At 39.7% G+C, this 16,041-nt stretch overlaps 1 protein-coding gene across 5 annotated transcripts in view; it reads right to left on the reverse strand.

The window, feature by feature from the left end:
• Positions 1–9,042: 9,042 nt before the first annotated feature.
• ZNF684 (zinc finger protein 684) overlaps positions 9,043–16,041 on the reverse strand; it is a 31,908-nt gene continuing 24,909 nt past the window's right edge. For 3 of the 5 annotated variants that reach the window (XM_060140404.1, XM_060140408.1, XM_060140409.1), the window contains 3 exons: positions 15,508–15,634; positions 14,727–14,822; positions 9,043–10,538 (listed from right to left, as the gene is read on the reverse strand). In XM_060140404.1, the coding sequence (XP_059996387.1) occupies positions 9,613–10,538; positions 14,727–14,822; positions 15,508–15,634 (1,149 nt within the window). In that variant the 3' untranslated portion in view covers positions 9,043–9,612. The remainder of the gene's footprint in view (positions 10,539–14,726; positions 14,823–15,507; positions 15,635–16,041) is intronic. The other 2 variants (XM_060140413.1, XM_060140407.1) reach the window with 2 other exon arrangements.

Here is a 16,041-nt window from a genome sequence, read left to right on the forward strand (position 1 = left end):
CGGGTTCGTGCCCCGGTCCGGGAGGATCCCACATGCCGCGGAGCGGCTGGGCCCGTGGGCCATGGCCGCTGGGCCTGCGCGTCCGGAGCCTGTGCTCCGCAACGGGAGAGGCCCGCATACAGCAAAAAACAAACAAACAAACAAAATTTAAACTATTCTCCCATTGTTGAACCTGTAGCTATGGTAGTCAGCCCTATTCACAAATATTCTGGGTTCCCTCTTCTTTCCAGTACATGGTAGGATTGCAATTTCCCATCCCTTGGAAGTTAGTGGTGACAATGTAACTTGTTTGGCTGCAAAATACGAGTAGAAGTAATGTGTGCCACCTCCAAAAGGAACCTCTTAAGAGCCAGCGCACAAATTGTCATGTTTCTTTTCCCTCTGCCCCAGAAATTGTAACGTTCATCGTGGCAAGCAGCCTCTAAAATGGCCCCCAATGATCCCCTGCTCCTGGTATTCAAGCCCTCGTAATCCCCTCTCCTTGAATGTGCACTGAACCTGGTGACTTGCTTCTAATGAATAGAATATGACAAAAGTGATGGGATATCACTTCCAAGATTAGGTTACAAAAAGACTCTGGCTTCCATCACGCTTGGCCTCTTTACCCTCCACTGCTCCCTTAATCACTTTAAGAGCAGCCAGCTGCTTTGCTGTGAGATGTCCACGTGGTGCCTGCAGAGGGCTGTGTGGTAAAGAGCTGATGTATCCCGCCTGGTAGGACCTGAGGCCTGCCCGCAGCCACATGACTTAAGTTTGGAAATGGATTTTCTGAGGCCTGCCAATCATCACATAAGTGAACTTGGAAGCACGTCCTTCCCCTGTTGAGGCTTGAGATGACTGCAGCCCCAGCAGACACCTTGACTGCAGTCTTTTTTTTGTTTTTAATGAAGTTTATTTATTTATCTAGGCCATGCAGCATGGCTTACAGGATTTTAGTTCCCCAACCAGAGACTGAACCCGAGCCCTCGGCGGTGAAAGTGTAGAGTCCTAACCACTGGACCGCCAGGGAATTCCCGATTGCAGTCTTAAACGCCAGAGGATCCAGTGAAGCTACGCCCAGATTCCTGACCCACAGAAATTGCGACAAAATAAATGTTTCTTGTTTTAAGCCACTAAGTTCTGGAGTAATTTGCTGTGCAGCAGCAGATAACAAATACATTCAAAATGGTTCCAGAGTGGGGCAACATGGAGCTGAGGCCCCAGCCTATCCAGCCTGGGCAGGTATTATGGCTGAGAAACAAATCTTTGTACTTACAAGCCACTAAGTAGATTGGGGGGTTGGTTTAGTACTACACTAACCTTTGCAAGTGTAAATAACACAATGATAAACATCTTTGTACTGAAGTCATTTACTAAATTTCTAATCATTTGCTTAGGACAGATTCATAGAAATGGAATTGCTCATTTAAATGGTATGACAGGGACTTCCCTCGTGGCGCAGTGGTTAAGAATCTGCCTGCCAATGCAGGGGACACGGGTTCGGTCCCTGGTCCAGGAAGATCTCACATGCTGAGGAGCAACTAAGCCCGTGCGCCACGACTACTGAGCCTGTGCTCTAGAGCCCGCGAGCTACAACTACTGAGCCTGCATGCCACAACTACTGAAGCCTGCACACCTAGAGCCCATGCTCCGCAACAAGAGAAGCCACCACAATGAGAAGCCCGTGCACCACAACGAAGAGTAGCTCCTGCTCACCACAACTAGAGAAAGCCCGCGCGCAGCAACGAAGACCCAAGGCAGCCAAAAATAATAAATAAATAAATAAATTTATTAAGTAAATAAAAAAATAAGTAAATGGTATGACATTTTAAGACTTTTAATGTACATTACGAACTAATGGTCCAAAAAGTTATGTTGATTTACATTTCCACCACTGAGGGGTAGTTTGATTCACCAAACCCTGACCAGTTTATTTACCTCTCAGTCATAACTTATGTGTCGATGAAAAAAACCTGTTCATTACCTCCGCCAAATTATCTTTTAAATATAATAGTTTCTAGCTCCCGGTACCACAGTATTGGTTCAGGCCTTCATCATTCCTGATGTGCCCTACTGCAGTATTCTACTCAATGGCCTTGCTTTCTGCAATCAGTGTGCCACTCAGCTTGCCTAAGTTATCCTTCAAAAAAATAGTAACCTGGTCATTAGTCTCCTTAAACTACTTCAATGCCAACCCGTGTATTAGTTATAATAGACTAAACTGCTATAACAAACAGATCTTACAATGCACTGGCTCAGGAAAATAGAAGTCTGTCTCTTCCTCATTTCACAGTCGGGGTAGCTGGTCCATGTTGGTGGGTGGCTCTTTTCTGTGTGGTCAGTCAGTGACTGTCTTAGTCCATTCTGGCTGCTATAAAAAAATACCACAGACTAGGAGGCTTATAAACAAGAGAAATTTATTTCTCACAGTTCTGGGGGCTGGAGTCTGAGATCAGGATGCCAGCATGGTCGGGTGAGGGCCCTCTTCAGGGTGGCAGACTCCTCCTCACATGGTGGAAGGGGCTAGTAAGCTCTGTGGGGCCTCTTTTTCTTTTTAAGGAAACATAAATAAGTGCACTGACATACCATATTCACAATGGAAAGTACCAATATTATAAAGATGGCAGCTGTGCCCACGTTACCTCCTAAATTCAGTTCCAATCAATAACTGAACAATGAAAACATTTTTCATCGCAGACATTTTCAAACTTCACAAAAAAGGATAGTGTAATGAACTCCATGTACCCATCAACCTGCTTTGACAGTTATCAACATTTTGGCAATCTTGTTATAATTACAGGGATTTAAGGGGAAATGTGTGTTATTTTCCTGGAGAATTTAAAATCAGGACCAGAAATCATCATGTCATTTTGCCTGTAATTACTATAGTTTGCATCACTAAGTACTTATTTTTTAAAGCCATAACTACTATTATCATACCTACACAAATGAATACTTATTCCTTAATATCATCTAACTTTCCATCCACATTCAGATTTCTCAGGTTGTATCCAAAGATGGCTTTTTACAGTTGGTGTATTTGAATCAGGATGTAAACAGTCCTTACATTTGCATTTGCTTTTGTCCTTTAAGCCTCTTTGGCTGTGTAACAGCTTCCCTTCTTTTTATTTCCTGCAGTCTGTTTGTTGTGTGTGCATGTGAAGGAAGGGATGTGGGTGGGTGCGTGTTCCAGTGGTATGTGTGTGGGGCCTCTTTTATAAAGGCATTAATCCCAGTCATGAGGGCTCTACCCTTATGACCTAATCCATTCCCAAAGGCCACACCTTCTACTACTATCACCTTGGTTATTAGGTTTTCAACATATGAATTTGGGGGCGGTGGGACACAAACGTTCAGACCATAGCAGTGACCCAGACTGACAGTGGCTCTGCCCTTTTCAACACATTGCTTCCAAAGTTGACACATTCCAGCCCCTAGAAGAGCACCTCCACTACTAAAACACCATTCTCTGTGGTCTGGACTCCAAGGCAATTGCCTCTTACTCCCTATTTGCCCTGTTGCCATCTCTACTATCCATTTCCCACACACAGAACTTTCCAAAAATAAACCAGACTATACTACTCTTCTGCTAAAAATGTTCAAAATCTTCAAAACCTTCCCATCACATTCAGAAGGAAATCTCACATAATCTGGCACCTGTCTAATGCACAAAACTCACCTTCACTGCTCTGCTCCAGCCACACTGGACTTCTTGCTGATTCTCCACAGGCCAGGCTCACTCTTGCCTCTGGACCCGTGCACAATCTTTCCAAGGCTCCCTCCTTTGCTGCATTCAGGTCTCTATTTAAAAGTCTCCTCTTCTCAGAGGACTTCCTTGGCCACTCCACCTTAGTTTCCTATGAATTCAATCACCCAACAGGTGTTTGTTTGTTTTTTTAATGTTTTACTTATCAATACCTGGGGTTATTATATATTTGATTATTGTTTTTTGAGTTGAGTGCTGGCATCATGCCTTTTTTTGCTCACTGCTATATAATCAGTATACAGTCAGAACAGGGGTCAGCTCTGGTTTGCTGCCTGTTTTTTTCTTTTTTTTTGGCCGCACTGCACAGCATGAGGAATCTTATTTCCCCAATCAGGGATGGAACCCGTGCCCCTTGCAGTGGAAGCATGGAGTCTTGACCACTGGACTGCCAGGGAAGTCCCCTGCTCACTGTTTTTGTAAATAGTTTTATTAGAACACAACCACACTCGTTCGTTTACGTGTCTATGGCTGCTTTCATGCTATAGCAAAGTAGTTGTAACAGAGACTGTGTTGCCCACAAAAGCCTAAAATATTTAATATCTAGCCCTTTACAGAAAAAGTTTGCCAACTCCTGATCTATAGCAATTAATAAGGACGTATCAGCTTTCTATTATTTGCTCAGTGGATCTTGTTCCATTCCTTTATTTTCCATCCTTTCTGTATGATTTTGCTTCAGTCTTCTTGTATGCAGTTTATACCTGGATTTTAAAAAACAATCTGGTGGTCTCTGAAAAAGTATGGATTTTTAAGGCCTTTCTGGTTAAAAGAAGGAGGAATGAAGAGTATTTCTTTTACCATCTTGATTAAAATATAATGAAGACAGAGAACCCTGATGCAAGAGAAACAGCTGCTCTGATCTTAAAGATACTTTCTACTGCTGCTGTGCTCTATGAAACGTCTTGCTCAAAAATCAGACTAAATCCCATCTCTGTCCAAAAGAAAGCAGTAACTGTTATACTAATTAAACACATTTACTACCTTCCTAGCTAATTTCTAGACTTGAAAAAATTATTTGAAGAAATTTTTTTTTTTTTTGCGGTACGCGGGCCTCTCACCGCTGTGGCCTCTCCCGTTGCGGAGCACAGGCTCTGGACGCGCAGGCTCAGCGGCCATGGCTCACGGGCCCAGCCGCTCCGCCGCATGTGGGATCTTCCCGGACCGGGGCACGAACCCATGTCCCCTGCATCGGCAGGTGGAGTCTCAACCACTGCGCCACCAGGGAAGTCCCATGAAGAAAACATTTTTTATAAGAGATAGTATTAGTTCATGAAATAATTTGACAATATCACCAATTTATCTTCTTTCTTTCTTCCTTCCTTCCTTTCTCCAGAAAGGCACCAGCTCTTGATTTGGGGTTAGGGATAGCACCTGATTATCTACCTTTTGCAATGTAAGTTATAAGGTGCTTCTGACGTATTTATAAAAAAAAAAATAGAACGTTATTATTCCTTAGGAAAGGTGATTTAATCCATTTGCATTTATTGTGATTAGTGATATACTTTGACACATTCTTGCTGTTTTATTTTTGCTTTCTATTTACCATGCCTTTCCTTCATTGCTTTGGTTTTTCTTTCCTGTTTTCTATTGGAATTACAGCTCTCTTCTTCTCTCTAGTGATTTGCGGCCTAGTCTATTTCAGTGGTTAACCTTCAATTTTTAACATGCATATTCAACAAGGTATAAAGTTAGTATCTCTATCCTTTCCCAGATCAAGGATTTTATAACACTTTAGCCCTGATTCCTCCCACTTTTCCAACTTTATTCTCTAGAATATTCATTTTACCTTATTTCTAGCCCTCTCCCAAAGCAGTCATCATTTAAATTACTTACACCCAACATAAACTCAGCTTTACCAACTTGTTTACAACTTGTTTGTTCATCGATATTTCTTGCATCCTACTCTTTTCGGGTGGCTGATGTTAATGATGGTTTCTCAGGAAAATGAGATTTCAGGTGATATTTTCGTTGAGAGTTTTTTGGCCTTCTATATACATATACATATATATATATTAATAAGCAGGTATTATAAAAGCATTAAAAAATAAACCTATCTTCAAACTGGAAAAAAATCAACCTAATGTCCGTGTATAAACACTTAAATGAGAAAAACTAGCATATTTCAGTGTTCCTGTTAAAAGGAAAAAAGTTAAAGTAAAAATATCTCAAAGTGTAACATTCTTGAGGGAAGGTGGGTGTGAAAAAGGATAATCTGCTTACATTATGTATGACTATTTTCAAACATTTCAGACTAGACAAAGGCACAGGCTTCCAACGAAGAAAAATGGGCTTCTGGGGATTTGCGATCATATTTGACCTGAGTGTAAATAACATTTTGGTTTTCTTCCTGCCAAAATCATGTTCTGGGGTTGAGGTCATACAGGAAAAGAATGAAGTCAATGGTAGAAAGCTCCCCACGTAGCAATTTTTATGTGTCCAGTACTGGAGTCCAGGTGTCAAAAGAAGTCTGGAAATGTGAGAAAATAACTTTTTATTGTTGTTTTTTCAGATAAATGGTCATATCTCTAGCTTTAAATATAGAAGTACTTTGCCCACAAACATGTCTGAGGTTGAAAGAAAACATGTTAAACATATTATTTGAAAACATAACTAGTTATTGTTTGAAATTTTTTCTTGCAGCATTATTTACGATAGCCAAGACATGGAAGTAACCTAAGTGTCAATTGATGGATGAATGGATAAAGAAAATGTGGTATATACACAATGGAATATTACTCAGCCATAAAAAAGAAGGAAATCCTGCCATTTGCAACTACATGGATAGACCTGGAGGGCATTTTGCTAAGTTAAATAAGTCAGACAGAGAAAGACAAATACCATATAATCTCACTTATATGTAAAATAAACAAAATAAAACCCAAACCCACAGATTACAGAGAACAAATTGGTGGCTGCCAAGGGCTGGGAGTGGGGGCTGGGCAAAGTGGGAGAAGGGGGTCAAAAGGTACAAACTTTAAACTTTCAGTTATAAAATAAGTAATAGGGATGTAATGCACAGCATGGTTAATAATTAATAATACTGTGTTGCATATTTGAAAGTTGCTGAGAGAGTAGATCTTAAAAGTTGTCATCACAAGAAAAAAATTTTAGTAACTGTGTGTGGTGATGGATTTTAACTAGACTTGTGCAGAACATTTTGCAATGTATACAAATATTGACTCATGTTGTACACCTGAGGCAAACATGATGTTACATGTCAGTTATATCTCAACTTTTTAAAAAAGATAGGGAATTCCCTGGTGGTCCAGTGGTCAGGACTCTGCACTTTCACTTCTGAGGGCATGGGTTCGATCCCTGGTCAGGGAACTAAGATCCCACAAGCCACACACACACCCCCCACAAAAAAAAAAAAAGAAAGATAAATTGAGCAATATATTAAATATGTTCAAGAAAGTAAAACACTACAATAACTTGTGATCACAACAATCACCAACAACAGGGTCTTGGCAGATATAAGAGTCTTCCAATTATATGTAAATGTCTAGTACCCCTTATCCTATTTTATTCAATAAAAATATATATGTTTTATTAAAAGAACTTCAAATTCACTTGACTTTACATAAAAATAATTTGTATATTTGATTATTATTAGACATGATTTTCTGCACATCTCACAAATGTGAGCTCTAGACCCATGAAATGCATTAGAATTAGTGAGATTCATGATTTTGTTTTATTGCCTGACAATGACTTGGTTTAAATAGAAGAAAAAATTTTTTTCTTTGTTTCAACTTTTTAAACACCTATTTAATTTTGTTTCATTATGGTTCATACTTAGCTAATTATTTTACTCTATTAATTAAGAAAGGGAACAAATAGTTTAATTCAGAGCTCAGATCATAATACCAAATACTCATTCTAGCAGCAATGAGGCAGTTTCCACCCTTCAAGGGTGTCTCTCTTCTTGCTGTCTTAAACTTTACATTTGCTCAGATACTAATATTACTACTAAAGTCAGGAGCTGAGAAAGAGCTAGGAGGGGAAGAGAAAATGTTAAATAAGGCAAAGTGACGGCTTTAAAGGGAAGTGAGAGAAAAGGCAGTCAAAATTGAAAAAAGATCCCTGAGTTTATAATTAATTTACATATATACTTCTGTGGTTTGCCAAGTGATTTGGTGTGACTACCTAAGTTTAATTAGCATACAGTCTCAGAATGAAAACTCTGTAAGACAAGGCTTCACTTAGATTTGATGGACATTCAGAAAATCACTCTCATTCACGTCTTTGTCATCATCACCCTGCAAAAATGTTAATGAGGGAAAACAATTCCAAGTTCACACATATAATTCCAAAACTTATGCTTACAAGAGAAAACCTGATTTTGTGAATATAGGTTCAAGCTCAATGTAGTACCTAAGCTTCAACCAAGTCTGAAGAAAGGGTTTAAAAACTCATATTAGCAAGCAACACTTAAAGTGAAATACAGACTTTTCACTTAAATCATTGTGAGTTCATGTGTCTCTAAAGGGAATACACAGAATTTACGTAATGTCAAATTATAAAAGAACTGCTAAGAAGTTCAAGGAAGCAGAAACACTTTTCAATATAGCTTGATATGATACCTACGGTAGTCACCTGAAAATTTCCAAACAAGCCTGAGATATCTCTGAATTGATTTCCTAAACAAAAAGGTAATAATTGATTTTAATAATAATATAGACAATTTAATTTTATTTTAATCAATAATATTGATTTTAATAATTTCCTTCCAGAAGTCTCACAAAGTATTATGACACCTAATTTTTCTAAACTAAGTACCCCAGTTCTATACTGCTTTAGGTTCACTCCTACTTATGTAGCCACTCCAGTAATAGGATGGATTTTATTTATGACTATTTATCTGGAGAAATGCCTCTTTCCCTGTACTAAGTGCTTAGAGTAATACAGAACACAGCTGTTTTCTTTCTTCAGTGTCTGATTAATCAGGATTAAATACACACACGCACATACACACACATGCACCCACACACGTTTTGCACAGAGAAGAAAACATACTACACAATGTCCTCAGCTGAGCAGAGCAGAAGACTTCATAACTGTCCTGACTATTATTTAAGAGGAGGCTCAAGAAGGCTCAGTAACAACTGCCGTAACTACTCATAAGTACCACGAAATGGTTAGAGATCAAGTTCATAGCACTGACCTTCATCCTACATAATAAACCGTATTATTTCATTTATATTTGGCAAATCTGGTTACGGTGATTTTAGGCTTTGAAGAGACAATGATGGTGTTTCCCAGAGATTTTAATAGATATAATTTTAGAAGGGGTTCAAGTTTTATTTATACATTTTTTATTGTATCAAAATATACAGAACATAAAATGTACTATCTAAACCATTTTTAAGTGTACAATTCATTGGCATTAAGTACGTTCACAATGTTATGCAACCATCGTTACAACAGATAAAATTTTGTATAATGTGCATAGCATATATTTCAAACCCATGGTTATACAAATTTCTTAAGCAATGCAGACATTTGTATAAATTGTGTAAAAATCATAAATCAGGGGCAGTGTACACATGCAATTATAGTCAGTCTGATGCCTTAATTATTCAATTTTTTCACAGCTTCCTCAGTTTTACTGTAAAGTTGTCTGTAGATCAAAATTTTCTGTAATCTTTTCAATAAAATTAGTAATATCACTTACAGAACATGAATTTCAGAACATGCTTTTCCACATTTATTCAACTGATAGGGTTTTTCTCATGATGAATTCTTTGCTGCTTCAGTAAAAGGCTAATTTTAAGTTTTCCCACATTTACAAAGCTCCCTTGTTTTTATGACTTCTTTGATGGAGAATAGGATGTGTCTTCTAGTTAAAAGATTTCGCACATGTGTTGCATTTATTTTGTTGCTCTGCTGTGAGTTGAGTAATGTTTAAGGAGATGTGATCTCTTGATGAAGGCTTTGCCACATTCAGTGCATCCGTGGGGTTTCTCGCCTGTATGAATTCTCTGATGCATGACCAACACTGATGAGTCTGCAAAGGCTTTGCCACATTCTCTGCATCGGTATGGTTTCTCGCCTGTATGGATTCTGGAGTGTTTATAAAGGGATGAACTGTACCTGAAGCTTTTCCCACACTCCTTACATTCAAATGAGTTCTCGGGTGTGTGCGATTTCACATGCTGAGTAAAGGAAGAGTTCCAGGTGAATGATTTCCCACATTGACCACATTCATAAGGCTTCTCTCCAGTGTGGAGTCTCTGATGGACCATGAGTTGTGCTTTATGCGTAAAAGCTTTCCCACAATCACTGCACACAAAGGGTCTCTCTCCACTATGAATTTTTTGATGAGCTGCAAGGTGTCCCTTACTGTTAAAGGCTTTCCCACAGTCACTGCATTCAAAGGTTATTTTTTCCCTTGTATGCTTTTTTTCATGTCTAATGAGATGAGACTTCTTTTGGAAGGCTTTCCCACATTCACTGCACCCAAAGGTTTTTTTCCTTCTGTGCTTTTTTTCATGTCTAATAAGACACAACTTATTTTTGAAGGCTTTTCCACATTCCTTGTATTCATAAGAGTTTTCTCTGATATAACTTTTATTATAACTAAGAAAGTATAAGTTAGGTTGCAAACACTTTCCATTTGATTCACATTTATGCTGTTTTTCTCTTGAAGAAATAAAATTTATATTCAGATTACCATTTTGGACTGTCTCATTGGTCAGTGTTTTCTTGAAGGTGAACATACCTTGGTTCAAAAAACTGTCTTTGCTTCCTTCTCCTTCCTGTCCCTCTAGCTCATGATCAAGTAAGCAGATAACTTCTAAAAAGGAGTAAAATGAAACATTCTCAGTTACTCCTTCCAATATCATGTAATAGAAAGAAATTTTTAAAGTCTATGTTTTAGGGCAAGGATGCCTATTCTGACCACTTCTAGTCAACATACTACTAAAGTCCTAGCTAGACCAATTAGGTAAGAAAAAGAAAAAAAAACATCCAAATGGGGAAGGAAGAAGTAAAAGAATCTCTGTTCATTGATGACATGATCTTGTATTCAGAAAACCCTAAAGATTCCATGAAAAAACTGTTAGAACTAATAAATTCACCAAAGTTGTAGGATACAAAATCAACATACAAAAATCAGTTGTCTTTCTATACCCTAAAAGCAAACAATCTGAAAAGGAAATTAAGAAAACAATCCATTTACAATAGCATCAAGAAGAATAAAATAAACTTAACCAAGGAGATGAAAGACCTGTACACTGACAACTACAAAACACTTCTGAAAGAGATTAAAGAAAACACAAATAAATGGAAAGACATTTTCCATTTTCTGTGTTCGTGGACTATTGTTAAAATGTCCCAAATGTACCCAAATGTATCTACAGATTCAGTGCAAGCCCAGTGGAATTTTTTGCAGAATTTGAAAAAGCAATTCTAGGGGCCTCCCCTGGTGGTGCAATGGTTAAGAATCATCCTGCTGGGACTTCCCTAGTGGCACAATGGTTAAGAATCCGCCTGCCAACGCAGGGGACATGGGTTCAAACCCTGGTCTGGGAAGATCCCACATGCTGCGGAGCAACTAAGCCTGTGTGCCACAATTACTGAGCCTGCACTCTGGAGCCTGTGAGCCACAACTACTGAGCCCATGTGCCACAACTACTGAAGCCCACGTGCCTAGAGCCCATGCTCTGCAACAAGAGGAGACACCCCAATAAGAAGCCTGCGCACTGCAATGAAGAGTATTCCCCGCTCGCCACAACTAGAGAAAGCCCATGCACAGCAATGAAGACCCAATGCAGCCAAAAATCAATAAATAAAATAAATAAATTTATATATATATAAAAAAGAAGAATTCACCTGCCAATGCAGGGGACAAGGGTTCGAGCCCTTGTCTGGGCTCGCACAGCAACAAAGACCCAATGCAGCCAAAAATAAATTTAAAAATAAATTAATTAACTAAAAAAAAAAAAAGAAAGAAAAAGCAATTCTAAAATTCATATGGAACCACGAAGGACTCCCAAGAGCCAAAACAATCTTGAGAAAGAACAATGCAGCAGGCCTCACATTTCCTATCTTGAAACCACATCACAAAGTTACAGTAATCAAAACTGTACTTTATGGTACTGGCATAAAGACAGACATATAGACCAACAGAAAAGAATAGAGATCCCAGAAGTAAGCCCACGCATATATGTTCTTCAAGAAGTGTGCCAAGACAACTTTACAAAGGGGAAAGAATAGTTTCTTCAACAAATAGTGCTGGGAAAACCAGATACCCATATGTAAAACAGTGAAATTGGACCCCAATCTTACACGACAAAAATCAACTCAAAATGTATTAAAGACTTAAACATAAGATCTGAAACTATAAAACTCCTAGAAGAAAAGAAAGGGGAAAACTTCAGAATATTGGTGCTCACAATGATTTCTTGGATAGGGAACCAAAAGCACTGACAACAAGAGCAAAAATAGACAAGTGGTACTACAGCAAACTAAAAAGTTTCCATCAGAAAAGGAAACAATTAATAGAGTGAAAAGGCAACCTACAGAATGGGAAAAAATATTTTAAAAACATATATTGGATAAGTCGTTAATATCCAAAATATATAAGGAACCCTTACAACTCAATAGCAAAAAACGGGCAAAGAACTTTAATGGACATTTCTCCAAAGGAGACATACAAATGGTCAACAGGTATATGAAAAGATGCTCAACATCACTAATCATCAGGGAATTGCAATTCAAAACCACAATAAGATATCACCTCACACCTGTTAGGATGTCCATTATTAAAAAAATAATAATAATAACAAGTGTTGGCAAGAATGTGGAGAAATTAGAACTCTGGTACACTGTTGGTGTGCATGTAAAATGGTACAGCCACTATGGAAAACGGTATGGAGTTTCCTCAAAATATCAAAAATTGAACCACCATATGATCCAGCAATCCCACTTCTGGGTATTTATCAAAAAAATTGAAAACAGGATTTCCTAGAGATATTAGCACTCCTGTGCTCACTGCAGCATTATTCGCAATAGCCAAGAGTTGGAAACAATCTAAATGTCCACTGACAGATGAATGGATAAAGGAAATATGGTATATACATACTTTAAAAAAGAAGGAAATCCTTCATATGCTACAACATGGATGAACCTCAAGGACATTAGGCTAAGTGAAATCAGCTAGTCACAGAAGGACAAAAACTGCATGATAGCACTTACATAAGGTATTTAAAATAGTCAAACCTATATAAGCAGAAAGTAGAGTAGTGGTTGCCAGGGGCAGGGAGGAGTGGGAAATGGCGAGTTGTTCAATGGGTTTAGAATTTCAGTCCTGCAAGATGAGGAAGTTCTAGAGATCCCCTGTACACCAATATGCATACAGTTAACCATATTGTACTATACACTTAAAAGCTTGCCAGTGAGGGTAAGTTTCATATTATGCATTTTTTTCTACCACACACATGCAAAAAGTCTCTGGTTTCAGGTCTAGTCTCCCATTCTGGACTACAAAACGAAAAAGAAATCTGTATTTGTCCTGCCCTGGGCATTAGGAAGAAACTGCTGAAATGGAGGCTTCCGGAAAACAATAATGAGAACAAGTAGCTTTTTCTATTTATAAATATGACTTTCCATTCTGTGAAAGATGGTAAAACAGGTACAAAGTAATGTTATAACAGTGACAAAGAAAGTTAAAAAGGGCTCTTAACAAGGATGCAGAGTAGCTCTGAGAATGGGGAGAGCCATTTCAGAGGAATGAATGAGGAGGGTAACGAGGGGAACAAGGAGATAAAGGCATTCTGAGAAATGAGAAGAGCTAGACTGGGTTGGGGAATTTGACCAGAGTCAAAATCTACAACATCTAAGAATTAAGTTATCCTGTTAGGATGCTCCCGAGTCTCCTTCACACACTTCTCCTTCTCCTTCCTCATCCTGCACACAACCACCAAAGAACTGTCAAGCCATTAACGCCCTTTTACCTATAGGCACTTTCCTATATCCTCTCTAGCCACCCAAGCCACAGTTGAGGACTATTTGTAGAAAGTTCTCCAACTCCACTTCTAGCTAGGATTCATTCTCCAATGCCTACACATACCCAGGAACACAGAGGCTCAGCAGAATGTTGAAAAGAGACCAGATGTCAATTCTTTTGCTTCTATCATCAGTTATTTCTACTACTTGATAAGAATTTTTCCTGATAAATAATCCTATTTTTTTTATAACCTCTTTCATCCTTCCAGATGTACTAGCCTCCAAAACTCTGCTTTGTCCCTGACACCACACTCTTTAACTCAAATTTCACATTTTGGTTTCCACACATACAGATTCCATTATTTCTGGGGATCTGAGCCATAAGACTGCTAGGCTTTACCAACTTTTGCCTTTATATACTGTGTGGTTAAGAAAGTTACCTCTGACTACTGTTACTATGGTGCCACACCGTGTCCAAAACAACATAATCACTGCTCAAAACCCTACAAATGCTAAGTCCACTGATATAATAATGTTAGGGAAAATGGAGGAGAAGGCAATTCTTCACTGTTTCTGAGATTGCCTTCCATCAAGGGAGAACCTTATTAGTGTAACAATTTGGACTCTTACCTCATTCCTTATTTCTCAAATAAACACAATCTGATTACATTATTAGAAACAGATGTATGGAAAGATCTGCCACCATGTTGAGGAGGGAAGAAGAATGAGGATTCTAGGGACTGAGAGAACCAACAAGCACTTCGATGGAACAGGCAGCGCGAGGAGCCAGAGCGGAGAGGAAGGACATCCTCCCACACAAGAGCTGAGAAACAGAAAGAGCGGCCACATGGAAGAGTGGAAGTGAAGGTGTCACCTGGGGATCTGAGGATGTTGTGTCAGGTGTACCCAGTCACTTTCAAAGGTGTGTGGTTTTAAGAGGTGCTTCCTGAAAAGTATTTCAGAGGTGCCTGTCCCTCACTCACCAACTGGGATCTCAGTTCCAGAGACTCCCATCTACCTGCTTTCTCTGACTCACCTGGAGAGCGCCAACGTGGGTTCTCTCCCTCCACCATCCATGGCTCTTGTCCTTGCTCCACCTTGAAGATCACTTTTGTTTTGGTGACTGGACACCCTGTTCATGGGAAACAACACAGAACTGGGGACAAAGTGCTAGGAACAAACGACTACCTCACAATTTGGGTTTGCCTCCTGGAGTCTTAGGGCCTGTGAAGATAACATGCTTTAGAACAGAAAAGACCCTTCTTCATTTGGGAGGCAGAAGCATTAAACATACTACCTGATCCCCAAAGGGGATTATGAATCTTTGACCGGACTAAGCTGGTGGCACAGTGGTTAAGAATCCGCCTGCCAATGCAGGGGACAAGGGTTCGAGCCCCGGTCTGGGAAGATCCCACATGCTGAGAAGCAATGAGGCCCATGCACCACAACTACCAAGCCTGCTCTCTAGAGCTCGCAGCCATAACTACTGAGCCCATGTGCCACAACTACTGAAGCCCACGCGCCTAGAGCCCGTGCTCCGCAACAAGAGAAGCCACCACAATGAGAAGCCCACGCACCGCAACGAAGAGAAGCCCCTGCTTGCCACACTAGAGAAATGGAAAGCCCGCACGCAGCAAAGAAGACCCAACACGGCCATAAATAAACAAACAGAAATAGCAAAAACAAAGAAAAAGATTCTTTGACCACTAAAATTCAGGGTCAAACTACTAATGCTTCAGAATGTTCACAGGTTTCTCAAGTCTTAAAGGAAGGGTACTATTAGTATATCCTGAGTGACACAGGGAAGTTGTCCTTACCCACTGAGATGAGGTTTCTAAAGTTCTCCAGCATCACATCCCAATACAGCTTCCTCTGAGAATATCCCAGCAGCTGCCACTCCTCCAGGGTGAAGTCCACGGCCACATCCTGGAATGTCACTGATCCCTGTAATAGTACATTCATCTTCGACCTGAAGTGAGCACCACTGGGGCACGTGGAGGGGATTCTGACCAATTCCTCTAATTATGTTCATATGTTCAGAGTTTGCAGTAAGTTACCTAGAATAACTAAAAACTATGTACTTGATTTAGAATTAAAATTTGTGATAGAAGAAAATCATATTAAAACTGTCCCACTGGGCTTCCCTGGTGGCGCAGTGGTTGAGAGTCCGCCTGCCGATGCAGGGGACACAGGTTCGTGCCCCAGTCTGGGAAGATCCCGCGTGCCGCAGAGCGGCTGGGCCCGTGAGCCGTGGCCGGTGAGCCTGCGCGTCCGGAGCCTGTGCTCCGCAACGGGAGAGGCCACAACAGTGAGAGGCCCGCGTACTGCAAAAAAAAAAAAACAAAACTGTC

Source organism: Lagenorhynchus albirostris, chromosome 2, assembly GCF_949774975.1.
Source record: "Lagenorhynchus albirostris chromosome 2, mLagAlb1.1, whole genome shotgun sequence".
In the NCBI taxonomy this organism is placed as follows: domain Eukaryota; kingdom Metazoa; phylum Chordata; class Mammalia; order Artiodactyla; family Delphinidae; genus Lagenorhynchus; species Lagenorhynchus albirostris.